The sequence below is a fragment of the Onychostoma macrolepis genome, chromosome 16, assembly GCF_012432095.1.
Source record: "Onychostoma macrolepis isolate SWU-2019 chromosome 16, ASM1243209v1, whole genome shotgun sequence".
Classification (NCBI taxonomy): Eukaryota; Metazoa; Chordata; class Actinopteri; order Cypriniformes; family Cyprinidae; genus Onychostoma; species Onychostoma macrolepis.
Genome location: NC_081170.1, coordinates 28,094,351 through 28,113,668, shown reverse-complemented (window position 1 = coordinate 28,113,668; position 19,318 = coordinate 28,094,351). Strand labels below are relative to the sequence as shown.

The 19,318-nt window shown below is 37.1% G+C and overlaps 1 protein-coding gene across 1 annotated transcript; it reads right to left on the bottom strand.

The window, feature by feature from the left end:
- Window positions 1-246: 246 nt before the first annotated feature.
- LOC131522467 (uncharacterized) lies at window positions 247-19,062 on the bottom strand. The gene is made up of 5 exons (XM_058747972.1): window positions 18,966-19,062; window positions 18,134-18,341; window positions 1,961-2,130; window positions 1,106-1,199; window positions 247-704 (listed from the first exon to the last, which is right to left on the bottom strand). Exons 3-5 carry the CDS (start codon window positions 2,114-2,116, stop codon window positions 247-249), a joined length of 708 nt encoding a protein of 235 aa, XP_058603955.1. The 5' UTR covers window positions 2,117-2,130; window positions 18,134-18,341; window positions 18,966-19,062.
- Window positions 19,063-19,318: the final 256 nt, after the last annotated feature.

The following is a 19,318-nucleotide window of genomic DNA, read 5'->3' as shown; positions in this document are numbered from 1 at the left end:
TCACATTTCAGTTGTTTATTTAAGTATTTCCAACATAAAGGATTAAAGTGCCAACTGAATATTTTAAAACATTCATTCATACAAAACTTTCATTTTGAAAAACACATACAACCGTTTTAACAGCAACTTAAAATTACATTGTCACTTGTATACATTACAAGAGTAAAATAACCAATTAATAAAGTAGAAATAAATAATGTGTTTGTGTATAACATACAGCATTTTTTAAATATGCAACTACTTTTCCTATTCTTCTAGCATCCTCAAAAAGTTCTGAGGTTGAACAGGGCCCTGAGGGGGCATGTGCTGATGGTAGTGTTGAGGTGTCTGTGTGTATAGAGGGGTTGAGGTGAGCATTTGTGTAGGTGTGAGAGTTGAATATATGAGTGGTGGCATGTGTGAGGATGGTGAGGTACTAGATTGGTCAGCCTCCTGGGCCTCAAACAAAGCATTCATTATTTTTCTTTTTACCCCGGTCTGTATGCTTGTATTCTTTATTAACCGGAGCTCCACAGCAACCTGGTTTCCAAAGGAGCTGCATGCATCTGGGGTGGCCAGAACTGAAGCAGACATCTGCTGTAACAGCTTCAGTTTTTGTTGCTCAACAGTGTCTGTGTCAGCTTTTCGGCGTTTAAGCGCAGGCCTGGGAGTGGGAAAAAGGGAGTTGTGGTCTTCACCCTCTTGCTGGGTAGAGGGATGTGGTCCTATGGTTGAGATAAAAGATTAAATTATAATAACATTAGAAGAACTTCAAAGTATGTTTTTGCATACAGCCAAAGTATTTGCAAACTTTTAATTATAATTAATTTTTTTCATTGTGCTTGATTCTTAATACTATGACGTTACCTGCATGATCTACAACTGTTTTTTATTTTTTTTTTTTTTTTAATAGATAAGTGCCTTGTTTGTTAAAATTGGAGCCCTACAAGAAGCATGTTGCCAAACACCCCAGTGGGTGATGTAAGAGTGACATGTATAAACACTAATCCTAATAATTAATGATAGAAGAACTAGACTATTTAAAATGTATGAAAAGTCACTGTCTCTAGATTTGTGCAACTTTACACCCTGAAAGAGTCTTGTACATCTACATTTATAATTCTACCTAGTGCCTCAGATGTGTCTGCAATGTCTTCATCACTGGTGGGGTCATCAATGTCCTGTCCTTCACTCAGTAAGTCTTTCACAGATTGATCAAGCTAAAAATAATAATAATAATTGTTATGTCAGTGGGGTTTACAAACATTTATCCATCCATCTATCAGCAAAGTACTGCCAAAACAATTGTATAACAATTTCACTGTATTGCCCCAATAATTATCCACCTTTTTCCAAACGTGCATATTGCATTTTAAATTATGGGTTGCACTTCAGGTTTGGGAAACTTCCATTCAAAAGAGTTCACCTTTTCTTCCTCCAGATTTCAGTAATATTTAACTCATTAATATTGCTGTGGAAATTCACGTTCTGATTTTTTTTTTTTTTTTGGACGTAATGTGCTGCAGCACCCGGGGAGCAATTGGGGGTTCGGTGCCTTACTCAAGGGTCTCACCTCAGTCGTGGTATTGAAGGTGGAAGAGAGTATTGAAGGGGCACTGGTCATTCACTCACCCCACCTACAATCCCTGCTGGTACCGAGACTCAAACCCATGACCTCTGCTTTACAAGTCCGACTCTCTAACCATTACGCCACAACTGCCCCAAATTTCTGCAATTTTAGGTCTGCTAAAAGTAATTTTTTAATATTTGATGGTTGAACTGTGAGGAGAATAATGCTACCTTATTGTACCCAATTTTTAAAACACATCACTGATTATTTACAGTTTAATAAGTTACTCCCATAATTCATGCAAAACGTCATGGGTATAGGAAAAAGGTGGATACATGATGAAGCCTACTACAGCACTTATTAAAGACACAGTATCACATGTCATGCCTGTCCATAATATTGCATGCTTACACTGGTCTCAGAGGGGCGTTGGGCAACATGTTTCTTAAGAAAGTCCAAGCTGATTAAAAGCCATCTCTGTTTCTGTGATAACCCTTTCTCTCCACTGCCGCTAGGTTTGGGTTTAATGAGTTTTGTGAACTGAGTCCGTAATGATGTGGCTCTCATCTTAACGTCTTCCACTGAAAATATACAATACATACATTGACACTCAGAGTCTCCTCTCTACATTCGGCTGAATATTATTAAAATATAAATGGGCTATAATAAACTCTTAATGTCCCTTTAAGTATTTTTCTCAAAATGTACAAACAATTATAGAGCTCATAAAGATGTAATGTTTTAACCCTTATGCTCTGTTGAGAGAGTGGACTGCATGTGTGTGTGAGAGACAGAGATTGAGGATATTGTCTTTGTGTGAGTGTGTGCGAGAGAGAGGGGATTGTCTCTGTGTGTGTGTGTGAGAGAGTGAGTGTTTGAGAAAGAGGGGGAGGGGTGGTTTGTGGTCGTTTGATACTGATAAATTGCTACGTTATTTTTTGACAGACATGTAGCAGATGGTCACTGACGCTTCAACTGTTTGTTTACATTTGCAAGCCTAGCACGCTAGCAGATTTCTATACTCACCTGGTACGTTTAAAACCGACGCGATTTCTCCCCAGCTCTTTTCCTTATCGCTACGGTTGTGGTACAGCTTTGATGACACATTAAATAGACAATCATGTTGTTGCCACATCTCAACAAGTTGCTCCTCCATCTCTGCAGTCCAACGGGTACGTACTACAGGTTTCGCGGTCACCATTTCAAAATGTTCGTCATTTCCGTCTCCTTGTAGACTTGCTTCTTATTGGCTATTGTGAATGTACTGACGTAATCATAGCCGTCATCATCCCGATTTAAAATCCTAAATATCAAACATGTTTGATATTAATCGGGGCAGCCCCGATTTTGTGCGAGCAGATCGAGAGGTGCAAGATTCGATCTGTGAACGCCTCACATTACGAGATAATCTGCGCCGAACATCGGGACCGATCGAGGTGCTCGACAAGATTTCTGCTCCGATTCTCGGGAGAGGAAAATCGGGCTCCTGTAGTGTGAGCCAGGCATAAGTTGGCTTTCTCAAGCTTAACTTAACTAGTTAAAAAAGTTAATCGAGACAAACTTTAAGTTGGCTTGAGAAAGCCGAACCAGAAAATTAGAAAAGTTAAAAAAGTTTGAAAAGTTTTTAAAAAGTTTAAGAAGTTTAAAAAGTTTAAGTTTTAAAAATGTTAAACCTTTTAAGTTTGATGGATTTCAGTCTGAAATAGTTTGAAGTTTAAAGTAGTTTTAAAAGCTTAAAGTTTGATACATAGATAGATACATAGAGTCAGATTATAGATAGATAGATAGATAGATAGACAGATTCTAAGGACCTCAGAGTGGTTGCTAGGGTACTTAGAGTGATTGCTATGATGGTTGCTAGGCTAACTCTGGTGGTTTCTAGGGTGTTGCCATGTGGTTGCTAAGGTGTTACTATGCAGTTGCTAAGGTACCCGGGGTGGTTGCTAGGGTGTTGCTACATGGTTGCTAAGGTACCCGGGTGGTTGCTAAGGTGTTGCTAGGGTACCCGGAGTGGTTGCTAAGGTGTTGCTACACGGTTGCTAGGGTACCCAGAGTGGTTGCTAAGGTGTTGCTATGAGGTTGCTAAGGTACCTGGGGTGGTTGCTAGGGTACCCGGGGGGGGGGGTTGCTAAGGTGTTGCAATGCGGTTGCTAGGGCTCCTGGAGTGGTTGCTAAGGTGTTACTAGCATGTTTCTAGCATGATTAGCAAGTGACTAGCATGTCGCTAGCATGATTACCAAGTTACTATCATGTCGCTAGCATGTTTATAGCATTATTAGCATGTTAGTAGCATGTTGGTAGCATGATTAGCACATTACTAGTATGTCACTAGCATGTTTCTAGCATGATTAGCAAATGACTAGCATGTTTCTAGCATGATTAGCATGTCGCTAGGATAGATAGATAGATTAGAAATATTAGATGGATGAGTTTGAATGAGTTTGAATGGGTTACAAATAGTACATAGAAGGGAAGCTTGATTGAGTCTCAAAGGATTCTGGGAGTTTAAGTTTAAATTTTGACAGTTGGAGTTTGAATAGTCTTGGCTCATTTGAACATTCCGTCAATGTAAGTCTATGGGATTTTTATGATTTTTAATCTTCAGTTTTATGAAAACCATAAGTCTGATCAGTTAGAAAAGATATAGCACACCCAGCGAGATCAGTCTTAAGATCTGGGCTGAGTTTGGAGTCTGTAGAGTTAAAGCTCTAGGAGGAGTAGCAGTCAGAAATTTTAGTCTCAGAAGAATAATAATAAGAAGTTTAAATAGGATTTCAGTAAGTTGGCTTTCTCAAGCGAACTTAATAAGAAGTTTAAATAGGATTTCAGTAAGTTGGCTTTCTCAAGCCAACTTAATAACTAGATAAAAAAGTTTGTCGAGACAAACTTTAAGTTGGCTTGAGAAAGACGGACCAGAAAGTTTTAAAAGTTTTAAAAGTTTTTAAAAAGTTTAAGAAGTTTAAAAAGTTTAAGTTTGAAAAATGTTAAATGTTTTAAGTTTGATGGATTTCAGTCTGAAATAGTCTGAAGTTTAAAGTAGTTTTAAAAGCTTAAAGTTTGATACATACCTAGATAGATAGATAGATAGCTAGATAGATAGATAGATAGATAGATAGATAGATAGATAGACAGATTCTAAGGACCACAAGTTTGAATGGATTAGAAATAGTATTGGGGTCAGTATGACCCCAATCAACTTTCTTTAGTTAAAAAATGTTTTCCTTCATCTCAGTGGAATAAGATTTTGTGACTTTTCAACATTTTCTATCTGTATTCACACATAAAAAAAAAAAAAAAAGGGCTTGATTCGGTTGTTCTGAAACTGTTTTTTTTTTTTTACTAATATGGTCTTTGTGGTCAATATGACCCCAATTGAAAATGAATGGGAAATACGAAAAAAAAAAATAATAATAAATCCAGCATAGGTCTGAAAATTTTCACACAGAAATGAAGGCCTGGTACTAGATCACAAATGCAATGTAGAAAGGATGTGCACACACACATACAAAAACACACATGTGTGACTGCAACAAAGAGCATTTTTATAGAAATTGGCAAATAAAATCAAAAAATTCTGCATAAATCTATATATATGGTCATTACACTATTCTTTCAAAAACTGTGATTTCTACAAGTTTTTCTCTAACCACCAGATGGCAGAATTGTACACCTAACACCTAGATCAATATCCAGAAACAGTTTAAATTAAATTTAGATCATCATTTAAGAGATTTATTCATAAGAATGTAATATTTCACATGCAAGCTAATGGTGTAGCTGAGGATTTTTGTGGTAAACAGGTACAAAAGTACTTCATATCTCCCAAAACACAGCATTAATGAGAAGTAAACAAAAAAAAAGATATATTATTTGTATGATTAAAAATTTATAAATGCTTTACAATTACTCTTTCAATTTTGGGGTCATATTGACCCCAAAGGACACAGGTGTAAACAGGAAAAACAGGTCTTATGAGGGTTAAGAAATAATGTTAATGCAAATGCGAATAAATGCAGTGTATATATTAAAGCTTCACATTTTCTGTCTATTTCTTGTGTGCGTGTGTTTGTGTGTGTGTTAAATAGGGAAGGTATGTTTGTTTGTGTGTGTGTGTGTGTGTGTGTGTGTGCTGAAAAGAATAATAATAACTAGATAAAAAGTTCGTCGAGACCAGAAAGTTTGAAAAGTTTTAAAAGTTTAAGAAGTTTAAAAAGTTTAAGTTTGAAAAATGTTAAAAGTATTAAGTTTGATGGATTTCAGTCTGAAATAGTTTGAAGTTTAAAGTAGTTTTAAAAGCTTAAAGTTTGATAGATAGATAGATAGATAGATAGATTATAGATAGATTATAGATAGATAGATAGATAGATAGACAGAAAGACTGATAGATAGATAGATAGATAGATAGATAGATAGATAGATAGATAGATAAAGTCAGATTATAGATAGATAGATAGACAGAAAGACTGATAGATAGATAGCTAGATAGATAGATAGATAGATAGATAGATAGATAGATAGACAGATTCTAAGGACCTCAGAGTGGTTGCTAGGGTACTTAGAGTGATTGCTATGATGGTTGCTAGGCTAACTCTGGTGGTTTCTAGGGTGTTGCCATGTGGTTGCTAAGGTGTTACTATGCAGTTGCTAAGGTACCCGGGTGGTTGCTAGGGTGTTGCTACATGGTTGCTAAGGCACCGGGTGGTTGCTAAGGTGTTGCTGCGCGGTTGCTGAGGTATCTTGGGTGGTTGCTAGGGTGTTGCTATGCGGTTGCTAAGGCACCGGGTGGTTGCTAGGGTGTTGCTATGCAGTTGCTAAGGTACCCGGGTGGTTTCTAGGGTGTTGCCATGTGGTTGCTAAGGTGTTGCTATGCAGTTGCTAAGGTACCCGGGTGGTTGCTAAGGTGTTGCTATGAGGTTGCTAAGGTACCCGGGTGGTTGCTAAGGTGTTGCTATGCGGTTGCTGAGGTATCTTGGGTGGTTGCTAGGGTGTTGTTATGTGGTAGATAGATAGATACAGTCAGTTGATAGATAGATAGCTAGATAGATAGATGCACAGAGTGGTTGCTAAGGTGTTGCTATGAGGTTGCTAAGGTACCTGGGGTGGTTGCTAGGGTACCCGGGGTTGCTAAGGTGTTGCTATGCGGTTGCTAAGGTACCTGGGGTGGTTGCTAGGGTGTTGCTATGCGGTTGCTAAGGTACCCGGGTGGTTGCTAGGGTACCCGGGGTTGCTAAGGTGTTGCTACACGGTTGCTAGGATAACTGGGGTGGTTGCTAGGGTGTTGTTATGTGGTAGATAGATAGATAGATAGATAGATAGATAGATAGATAGATAGATAGATACAGTCAGATGATAGATAGATAGATACAGTCAGTTGATAGATAGATAGATAGATAGATACAGTCAGATGATAGATAGATAGATAGATAGATAAAGTCAGATTATAGATAGATAGATAGATAGATAGATAGATAGATGCACAGAGTGGGACCACAGAGTGGTTGCTATCACGGTTGCTAGGATAACTGGGGTGGTTGCTAGGGTGTTGTTATGTGATAGATAGATAGATAGATAGATAGATAGATAGATAGATAGATAGATAGATAGATAGATAGATAGATAGATAGATAGATAGATACAGTCAGATGATAGATAGATAGATACAGTCAGTTGATAGATAGATAGATAGATAGATACAGTCAGATGATAGATAGATAGATAGATAGATAAAGTCAGATTATAGATAGATAGATAGATAGATAGATAGATAGATGCACAGAGTGGGACCACAGAGTGGTTGCGATCACGGTTGCTAGGATAACTGGGGTGGTTGCTAGGGTGTTGTTATGTGATAGATAGATAGATAGATAGATAGATAGATAGATAGATAGATAGATAGATAGATAGATAGATAGATAGATAGATAGATAGATACAGTCAGATGATAGATAGATAGATACAGTCAGTTGATAGATAGATAGATAGATAGATAAGAAACATTAGATAGATGAGTTTGAATGGATTAGAAATAGTATTGGGGTCAGTATGACCCCAATCAACTTTCTTTAGTTAAAAATGTTTCATCTCAGTGGAATAAGATTTTGTGACTTTTCAACATTTTCTATCTGTATTCACATAAAAAAAAAAAAGGGCTTGATTCGGTTGTTCTGAAGGTATGTATTTTTTTTTTTTACTAATATGGTCTGATAATGAATGGGAAATACGAAAAAATCTATATATATTTTTTTAATTTGTCAAAAAATAATAATAAATCCAGCATAGGTCTGAAAATTTTCACACAGAAATGAAGGCCTGGTACTAGATCACAAATGCAATGTAGAAAAGACGCGCACACACACATACAAAAACACACATGTGTGACTGCAACAAAGAGCATTTTTATAGAAATTGGCAAATAAAATCAATAAATTCTGCATAAATCTGAAAATGTCCACACAACAAAATTAAAGCATGATACTAGAGCACAAATGCAATGTGGAACGAGCATACTCACTCACGTACGTACACACACACTCTCTCTTACACACATACCCGCCATTCATATCTGCTTATTGCAGTTGTTTTTTTTTTTTTTTTTTTTTTTCGTTTCAATTTTATTTACATGTAAAAAAAAAAAAAAATTATTTTACTTTTTAGATTGAAATAAATATGTACCTGCAATCAAGTTTTAGTGACAACTTGTGTGGCATTTCTGCAAATTTATGTGGCATTATTGCAAAAGCGAGCACTTATACAGTTTTTAATGTATTTTATAATGTTTAAATATATAATTACAAAATATATATCAGAAAAGTTGTGAGAGGAGCAGCTGACCACTTCCAGAAAAATGAATGGCTCTCTATGGGCCTCTGCTGGATATATATGGTCATTACACTATTCTTTCAAAACTGATTTCTACAAGTTTTTCTCTAACCACCAGATGGCAGTATTGTACACCTAACACCTAGATCAATATCCAGAAACAGTTTAAATTAAATTTAGATCATCATTTAAGAGATTTATTCATAAAAATGTAATATTTCACATGCAAGCTAATGGTGTAGCTGAGGATTTTTGTGGTAAACAGGTACAAAAGTACTTCATATCTCCCAAAACACAGCATTAATGTATAGATGAGAAGTAAACAAACAAACAAAAAATGATATATTATTTGTATGATTAAAAATGTATAAATGTTTTACAATTACTCTTTCAATTTTGGATAGCTAGATCTTGATAGATGATAGATAGATTTCAAAGGACACAGGTGTAAACAGGAAAAACAGGTCTTTTGACTTTTAAGAAATAATGCTAATGCAAATGCGAATAAATGCAGTGTATATATTAAAGCTTCACATTTTCTGTCTATTTCTTGTGTGCGTGTGTTTGTGTGTGTGTGTGTGTGTGTGTGTGTGTGTGTTAGATAAAGAATGAATGGAGAGTGAATATCCTTTAGATAGATAGATAGATAGATGAGTTTAAATGGGTTAGAAATAGTACATAGAAGGGAAGTCTGATTGAGTCTAATGGGCTTCAGTGTGTTTAGATTTAAATTTTGACAGTTGGAGTTTGACGGAATGTTCAGATGAGCCAATGTAAGTCTATGGGATTTTTTATGATTTTTAATCTTTATTTTTATGAAAACCGTAAGTCGGATTAGTTAGAAAAGATATAGCACGCTAAGTCAGATCAGTCTCAAGACTTGGGCTGAGTTTGGAGTTTGTAGAGTTAAAGCTCTAGGAGGAGTAGCAGTCAGAAATTTTAGTCTCAGAAAAAGAATAATAATAAGAAGTTTAAGTACAATATCAGTAAGTTGGCTTTCTCAAGCCAACTTAACTAGATAAAAAAGTTCGTCGAGACCAGAAAGTTTGAAAAGTTTAAAAAGTTTAAAAAGTTTAAAAAGTTTAAGAAGTTTAAAAAGTTTAAGTTTGAAAAATGTTAAAAGTATTAAGTTTGATGGATTTCAGTCTGAAATAGTTTGAAGTTTAAAGTAGTTTTAAAAGCTTAAAGTTTGATAGATAGATAGATAGATAGATAGATAGATAGATTATAGATAGATAGATAGATAGATAGATAGACAGAAAGACTGATAGATAGATAGATAGATAGATAGATAGATAGATAGATAGATAGTCAGATTATAGATGGATAGATAGACAGAAAGACTGATAGACAGACAGATAGATAGATAGATAGATAGATAGATAGATAGATAGATAGATAGAGTCTAAGGACCTCAGAGTGGTTGCTAGGGTACTTAGAGTGGTTGCTATGATGGTTGCTAGGCTAAGGTTGAATCCCATTTCTCTGTCTTACCCCTAGCCCTTGTCCCTCGAAACCGAGTGGTAAGCGCTAGGGGTGAAAACATACCCCTATGAAATGAGACACCACTTGGTTACGGTTACGTCATCATACACCGTCGCTAGCTGGCTGCTACGTCACCAGAGCCGACAACTGTCGATCACGAACTTTGGATCGTTTTACAAACTTGTTAAAACTGTAGACATGCATGAAGTCCATTCAAGGCTAGTCTGCGGGACTGTTGTGCAAATCAGCAATGTAACGTTAGTGTCGCAAACTAGCGATTTTTTAAAAACGTTTAAATTAAGAACATGGTTGCAAATATATATGTACAGGACTGTCTAGAGCACAAAACAAGACTGTCGTAATTTTTAAATAAATTATTTAAGCCGAAAATACTTGATTGTTGCCGGTTGCGCAGTGTGTTCTGGGTACCCCTCGGTTTCAAGTAAGCTCGTGAAAATGCTTGGTTTTAAGGTATCTACCCTTCCCTTAGCCCTACCCTCGATCAAAACGAGAATTGGGATAGCCCTTACTCTCACATGAACGCGCAAAACTAAGGGGAAGGGGTAAGGGGAAGGGGTAAGACAGAGAAATGGGATTCACCTTAACTCTGGTGGTTGCTAAGGTGTTGCTATGTGGTTGCTAAGGTACCGAGTGTGGATGTTAAGGTATTGCTATGCGGTTGCTAAGGTTCCCCGGGCAGTTGCTAGGGTGTTGCTAGGCGGTTGCTAAGGTACCCGGGGTGGTTGCTAGGGTGTTGCTATGCGGTTGCTAGGGTAATCGGGGTGGTTGCTAGGGTGTTGCTAGGCGGTTGCTAAGGTACCCGGGGTGGTTGCTAGGGTGTTGCTATGCAGTTGCTAAGGTACCCGGGGTGGTTTCTAGGGTGTTGCTATGCGGTTGCTAGGGTACTTGGGGTGGTTCCTAGGATGTTGCTATGCGGTTGCTAAGGTACCCCGGGTGGTTGCTAAGGTGTTGCTATGTGGTTGCTAGGGTAATCGGGGTGGTTGCTAGGGTGTTGCTATGCAGTTGCTAGGGTACCCAGAGTGGTTGCTAAGGTGTTGCTATGCGGTTGCTAAGGTACCCGGGCTGGTTGCTAAGGTGTTGCTATGCGGTTGCTAGGGTATCCGTGGTGGCTGCTATGCGATAGCTGTGGTACCCAGGGTGGTTGCTAGGGTGTTACTAGCATGTTGTTAGCATTATTGGCTAGTTACTAGCATGTTTCCAGCATGATTAGCAAGTTACTAGCATGTTGCTAGCATTTTCTAGCATGATTAGCAAGTGACTAGCATGTCGCTAGCATGATTAGCAAGTTACTAGCATGTTGCTAGCATGATTAGCATGCCACTAGCATGTTTCTAGCATGATTAGCATGTTACTAGCATGATTAGCAAGTGACTAGCATGTCGCTAGCATGTTTCTAGCATTATTAGCATGCCGCTAACATGATCAGCAAGTGACTAGTATGTCGTTAGCATGATCAGGAAGTGACTAGCATGTCGCTAGCATGATTAGCATGTCGCTAGCATGTTTCTAGCATGATTAGCATGTCGCTAGCATGTTTCTAGCGTGATTAGCAAGTGACTAGCATGTTGCTAGCATGATTAGCAAGTGACTAGCATGTTTATAGGAGGGATTAGCATGTTTCTAGCATGATTAGCATGTCGCTAGGATAGATAGATAGATTAGAAATATTAGATAGATGAGTTTGAATGGGTTAGAAATAGTACATAGAAGGGAAGCTTGATTGAGTCTCAAAGGATTCTGGCAGTTTAAGTTTAAATTTTGACAGTTGGAGTTTGAATAGTCTTGGCTCATTTGAACATTCCGTCAATTTAAGTCTATGAGATTTTTATGATTTTTAATCTTTATTTTTATGAAAACCATAAGTCTGATCAGTTAGAAAAGATATAGCACAATAATAATATGTTTAAATAGGATTTCAGTAAGTTGGCTTTCTCAAGCCAACTTAATTACAGAAATTAATTACAGATTTAATTGCATATAGGTATTTTTAAAAATATAAGTACAATGTAAAAACATGTACACAATAAGTGCATTGTACCAAATGATTAATTTAAATGTAAGTACATAGTAGTTACCTAATATAAAGTGGGACCAATTTATGAAAATTTACTGAGTTGAATGTGTAAAGGTGGTTAACGATATTATACCTAAAACAACAGGCTCTTGTTTTTGTTATTTTATGCCACCTTGTTTTTGCAAAAAATGTTTTAAATTTTGTGATATTTGATGTTGCAATTTAACCCTTTAAAACCTAAGGGTAAAATAGGTCATTTTCACACATTTTGTTTATTTGACTGTAAAATTCTAAACGAATGTGCTATTATTGAATCATTAGTTTTTACCACTTTTAGTTTCCAAGCAACCTCAAAGATGCATGTGTCTTATCTGTTCAGCATACTGTTTTATAATATGTTTATCAAATTTAAGCGATAATTATGTTCAATTCAATCAGTATAAAGAGTATAAAATCACAGCTAAAAAAATAAAAAATAAAAAATAAAAACATTTGTTGTTACTTGGATCATAGTATCAACTGCACATTAATCCTAAACCTCCTAAAGAACAGGATTCAGATCAAGAGGTTATGCAAACATATAGAAGAAGATTATAGCAGATTGTTTTTGTTAATGATGTAAGGCAGTATTGTATCAGATTATCAGATAATCTGTGTTATAAATTTAACATAAATTAAAGATACATTACATGCTGGGTACACATTAATTTTTCATTAGTCTGGGATCAGACCAGAATGGAAAAACTAAACTACCACTTTTGTCTCATTTCCAGTTAATACGTTCATGAATGCACCGTGATGTTATATATGTGCATTGATTTATTACCTGAGAACCAGATCATGGTGAGTGCATGGATAATTATGACTCATTCAAGTGTAATTAATCTAGCCAGTGTCATTATGGGAACTTGATTCCCCACAAACCATTATATTCCTCTAATTCATTTACCCCTCTCACCTACACCATCATCTCCACCATCTACATGTCCTGTTGTGTTTTACTCCTTCATAGTATTTATTTCATTCATTCATTCATTCATTGGTCACACTTTATATTAGGTGGCCTTAACTACTATGTACTTACATCAAAAAATAAGTACAATGTGCTTATTGTGTTCATATTGTATTGCAAAACACATTTGCTGCTATTGAGGTGGGATACGGGTAAGGTTAGGGACAGGTTTGGTGGTCTGGTTAGGTTTAAGGGTGGGTTAAGGTGTAAAGGATGGGTCAACAGTGTAATTCTAAATGTAATTACAGAAAATAATTACAGATGTAATTACATATAGGTATTTTTAAAAGTACAATGTAAACACATGTATGTACACAATAAGTGCATTGTACCAAATGATTAATTTAAATGTAAGTACATGGTAGTTAAGGCCACCTAATATAAAGTGGGACCCATTCATTCATTTATTTATTTATTTATTTTCTGGCACAGCTCCGGTCCACAACCCCTTTCCATCAGCCCACATACCACAAAGAAAAACGGCCTGGGGTGCCCCAGATCTGGATTAAAGACAAGGGCCAACTGGCCTGAGTTCCAGTCAGTTAATAAGCCTTAAATGGCCCTGCACTGGGCCTGAATAGGTTTAGTATTGATACCAATGCTCAGCATTAGGTAAGCCAGAAGTCCCAAAACTGCACCACACCTGAAACTTATATAGCCCAGACCCAATACAGAATCTTAGTATTTAATATAAATCCTAATACAGAATATTAAATTTTGTTGTTACATTGTATATTTATTTTACAGTAGTTGCCATTGTGTTTTGTGAAATGTTTTAGTAATAATGAAAGCACAATCATGCCAATAAAGTACAATAAATTAGAGTAAAATATACAATAAAAATCAGCCTTAAAATCCACACATCATGTAACTGTACAAGAAAGTATTGCAAATCAACCAAATCTATTTTATACGTAGTGTCCTGTCCTGTACAGATACCTATTACCTGAAAAAATAACCTGATTACGTAACTTGTTACTTCACTGTTTCTTGAGACATGGGACAAAACATTTGTACAATTTTAACTGCTTATAGGTTTAAAAATGAAAATATTTTAAATTGAAAATGTACTGAGGGATTAATAATAGAATGTATTTAACTATCCCCTTCAATTTTATTTTACCGTTATTATATCAAATCTATGACACTTATTGTCTTCTCACTACATCTAAAACTGTGTCCACAGTGAAGGATTCAATCATTCATATGCTACAAAATGGATAATTATTTTTTATTTATTTATTTTAATGATGAAAAATAGCTTGTTTTATCAAAGGCAACACTTAATAATATCTCATATCGAAGGAAGGTTGTTTTTCAATGACACATGCGTGTTTCGTAAGGTTTCTAAGTTGTGTCCCGACTTTTGTCAACACCGTCAGACAACCATTAAAATGTAAAAAAATCAGAGTGGCAGCTGTCACTCTAAACGACCCCCTTGCCACATTCTACCTCTGCAGAATACATCAATATCTGGTAAGTTTTATAGTTTTAGAATATTTTAAATCCTAATGTTAATATTTCCTGTGTCAGAACTAGGGGTGTGCAGCGGAGCCATTATTTTTATCTGTATCTGTGACAATCTCAAAATAATTTTATCTGTATTCGGATAGATCCGGAAGTGGGCGTGGCTTAAACCACGAAGTTTGTCAAATTACATGAAAATACCATTTTAAATGCAAATCTTTTCGATTCGTAGTTTTCATTTAACAAATATGCCTTGTATAACCAAATAAAGTATTCTTTTTTATTATAATTATAACTTTGTAAATATCTTCTATTTAAAACTTTATCAAAAAAGAAAAATAACTTTACTCTTATTTTCCAGTGAAACTTTGTGTACAAATTTGACAAGAGAGAAGCATCCACAATCTTAAATAAGAGCACTAGTAGAAAAAAAGAAGCTGAAAAAAAAAATAGAAATGGAAAGAAAGTTTTCAGTAGCCTACTCATAGCAGAATGACAATAAAGCTCGCTTGAACTTTAAGTAACTTAGATCATGTGTTGCGGGAGTCTGCGATTATTTACGAGTATTTTATCAACAGAGCGCAACAAATCATTTGGACCCTCCAAAAGCCTTGATCAAACATCACTTTTCTTCGTCTTGTATAATTAAATGTAATGCCATTCATGAAAAGGGCTAATGTAATGCATTTTTACAGTTGGATTTCGAAAAGGTTTGAAGTTAGGACCGTTTTTAGGATATTTTTTTCGAGTCAAGACGCGCATAGACCCCAACTATTGATTTGCGCTCATTTCATTCACATAGGCTATAGTTTGCTCACTTTACACATCCAGGCCCATAGCCAGCTATGAGGTCCAGACCTCCGTAAAAGTTTCATGTTCAAAAATAAAATTTGAAAACATATGAAAAATTATTTAAAATCATGTCACTGAATAAATTCATGTGGCTGACTTACAGCAGGCAGCTGCGAAACGCAGGAGTTAAGGAGCTTGGCGCAAGTGCAGCCTCCACTCTGCTCCGCCATGTTGCCAGTTCTAGTTATTATAAGCGTCGCTGGACTTGTTTTAATACTTAATGTAACAGCGTTAATAAAGTAATTAGGGCATTAATAAAGTGGGAAGATGAAGGTTGAGGTTAGAGATTCTGTGTCCTATTTGCAAAATGCAAGATTTAAACTTATTTTCGTGCAATTCTCTGTTCCCTCCTTCAGGAAACGAGGGTTACATAGGTAACCAAGACGTTCCCTTGGGATCCCTACCAAAGGGCCACAGATACTGCCCCTTCCAGTGTCCTGTGGAAGACTCCTGCGCCCCTTCTTTTTGGCATAGGTCGGGGCTTACCACAAGAAGACCAGTTACTGTTGCTATGGCACTACTCACTCAGTAAGACTGGATAACACTGGGAAAACATACCAGTTCCACTTGGAACAGGAGCGCTGCAGAAGTCCCATCCTTCCCAAAGGAGGCTCAGAAGCACTTACACATATGAACAACCGTTTAGGTGCATATAGAAGATTAAAGGTGATTGTAACTTTTGGAAAATGGCAGAAGGTTTGCCAGGGAAACACGGACTCTGGAGTTATACCGTGGAATTACACATATGGGATCCATTTAGGTCTCTACATATGGAACCCAGCCCTCTACCGGTTCTCACGGATTCATCGAGTGAGGGCCTGGCACTGGCGCTCCACCACGTCTGGCTGCCGAGGGGACGGAGGAGCTCGACAGGGCCTACAGTATGGACACTGTGGAGCGGTTTTAGCAAGCCGACCCAAAACCGGGGCCTCTCAGTGCTTCTACCCGTTTGAGGTGAGAACACAGGAGGATACGGGCTCCACACGAAGGCTATAGAATCTAGCGAAAGTGTTGGGGGTCGCCCAGCCCGCAGCTCTACAAATATCTTCCAGCGAGGCGCCACGAGCCAGCGCCCAGGAGGATGCAACACTTCTAGTAGAGTGAGCTCTCAACCTGAATGGCCGGGGCACACCCTGTGCCTGATAAGCCAGGGTGATGGCATCCACTGTGCAGTGGGCCATCCTCTGCTTAGAGACAGCATTCCCTTCTGCCGGCCTCCGTGACAGATAAAGAGCTGGTCTGAGGTCCTGAAGCTTTGTGTCCTGTCTACGTAGCATCTCAATGCTCGGACGGGACAAGCAAAGCTAAGGCTGGGTCTGCCTCCTCCGGGGGAAGCGCTTGCAGGCTCACCACCTGGTCCCTAAAGGGAGTAGTGGGAACCTTGGACACATAGCCGGGCCGGGGCTTCAGGATTACCTGGGAGTCAGCTGGCCCAAACTCTAGGCACGAATCGTTGACTGAAAACGCGTGCAGGTCCCCTACCCTCTTGATGGAGGCCAGTGCAAGCAGGAGCAGAGTTTTCATTGATAGAAACTTCAGCACAACTGTCTGCAAATGCTCAAATGGGCCCTTCTGTAGTGCTCTGAGCACTAGAGACAGGTCCCAAGAGGGTAAAGAGGGGGGCCATGGAGGATTTAACCCTCTCGTCCTCTAAGGAACCTGATGACCAGGTCATGCTTCCTTAACCAACTTCCCTTCCACGGGGTCTTAGTTGGCAGCAATCGCAGCCACATAGACAGGTGTTACCGAAGCGTCCTCTTGCATACTACAAAACAGTATCAACAGTGTTAGAAAATAATCAAAATAATCTCTTGACCCTGTAAAAATGTATTACTAGAAAGGTGTAATTATATGATAATCCTTTTTTTCATCCAAAACTTTTAAATTCATTTTTAAGCAACTTTTTAAATTCTGTATAATACAATACCCAGTCAACACGTGAGATCATGCAATGATCACAGTGACATCACACCATTTTCATACGGTGATACTCACAGTGTGAGTAATATATGAGCTCATTGTGAACTCAAAAAGATGAGCGGGGTTCTTATTTCTGTTAGACATCTACAAAAGCGCTTATTGAGAATTAACAGATTTAGATGATGATTTTTTATTGTTTTGTTTGACGTTACCATCGTGGTGTGTAGTGTTTGCTTTAGTTGGGCTCTTGACCCTTGACTTTACATCATTATATTTTTTGGGGCTGCTGTAACTGTGTTATAAAAGCACATTTGTTATGGCAAGGAAAACCAAAAAGAGACTGATGATGATAACACCGCAACCATCATCTAAATTCAGTATGCAGTCTTTGTGAGGAGTTATTAATCTAGAGTTTTTAGTAATAGCTATGTGATTATACAGTATAGGACCCAGCAATGTCAATCGTTTATGAAGGATTTTAAAAGCATGATAAGACACAAACATTTTGAACTACTGTCATTTAAACACAAAGAGAGACATCAAGAATCGGTGTATGAATCTCAACAATGGTGACAATCAAAAGCTTCATGCTGCAATGCATGCTGGGTACCTGATCTCTGTGCAGTGAGTGCAGTTTGACCTCACATTAGTATGAGCACACAGTGAGGGCGCTGTGAGGTTACACTTTTAGCTCACTGTTACCTCACATTGTGACCTCATAACGAGTATCCTGTGAGCTCATGGTGACATCACTGTGAGATCAAATTGTTGACTGGGTAAATATGCTTACAAAATAATAAAATAAGAAAAAAGTAAACAAAACTTATATACAATCAATCAGTATAAACTGATTGACATCTTTGTGGAAAGTGATGTCTACCCCCACTACTTATAAATATCCTAAACTACGATACACATATTGATGTCAGCTCTTTCAGGTTCTACAAAATGTAACACGTTTTGTCAAGTGCATTGCACATTTAGATTACATTACCTTGCGTTTATGGCAGAACTTGCTCTCATCAATGTGAACAACGACATTAACTCCACCAACTTTCTGCCTTTTTTTCTTTCGGTGCTTTTCCAGGCTTTTTACACAAATTCTTCTGAGTTTCGTTGACATCATAGAAAGTGTTGCTGTGCTCTTTGCAATACCATCTTGAAGCATGTCTACTTGCCGTAGATGTAAACCCTGTGCAAATCTACAAAGGATTAACAAAATTGATTACCATTAAATAAGAACAGTATATTTCACATACAGAAAATCTATGATTTATGAAATAGTAGGCTGCAAAGCATAATTTGTTGATTGTATTTTGGACACTAGTTTTTTTTTATTATTGACATGTTGCTGCTCAAATTCTAAACATAACAAAACATTAGCATAAAAACACATTCTGTCCACCAACCATAGCTGACTAAACAGTACTGTATAGTACAGTAACTAAAAGTGATGCTCCTTGCAACACAGTGCCACATCTATACAGTCACCACCATAATCTTCTGTTAGAAATGTACATTACATAGTTAAAATTATGGTCAAAATATAGGCAGCTTGATACAATTAAAAAACAAAAACTTTTTTTAATTTTATTTTTTACTTTTTGGTTATTGTAACATGTATGGCAAACTACGGTGACATATTACAGAACATTCTTTTGTAATATAATGCTACGCTAGATGGACCACAATATTTTTTAAATCCATGCCAACATAAACTATTATAGCGTATGCTGTAGTGCAATTGTTCTATGCACTCAAAAGCACTATACAAATAGTGTAATATTCCAAATATAGTTCTTATGAAATGCACTTGCATTGCTTACCTGTGAATGTACTTCATCCATGTGAATAGACTGCAGTGTGATTGTGAAAAGAGTGACTTTGACCTGACACTTCTTTTCAACCGCCCACATCTTTTACGTCGACACTCCCTGGGAAGTTTTAGGAAATCAAATTGAATGATATACAAAAAAATTTAACATTTGTCTTTCAACACACACACACAAAAAGTTGGATATTTAATTAATGTGTATATATATATATATATATATGAAATACAGGTGTGTAAAGAAAAACAATAAATTGATTATTGAGCTCATAGTAACATGTATATACTTAATGTGTTTAAAAAAAAAAAAAAATCTGTAGCATTTATTTGTTATGATGGGCAGCCCAT

Excerpts from the sequence above, each read along its gene's own strand:
- LOC131522467 (XM_058747972.1), bottom strand. The coding sequence starts at position 2,116 with ATGAGAGCCACATCATTACGGACTCAGTTCACAAAACTCATTAAACCC. Across the intron at positions 1,200-1,960 it reads AACGCCCCTCTGAGACCAGT|CTTGATCAATCTGTGAAAGA; the intron begins GTAAGCATGCAA and ends TATTATTTTTAG. Across the intron at positions 705-1,105 it reads AGACACATCTGAGGCACTAG|GACCACATCCCTCTACCCAG; the intron begins GTAGAATTATAA and ends TCTCAACCATAG.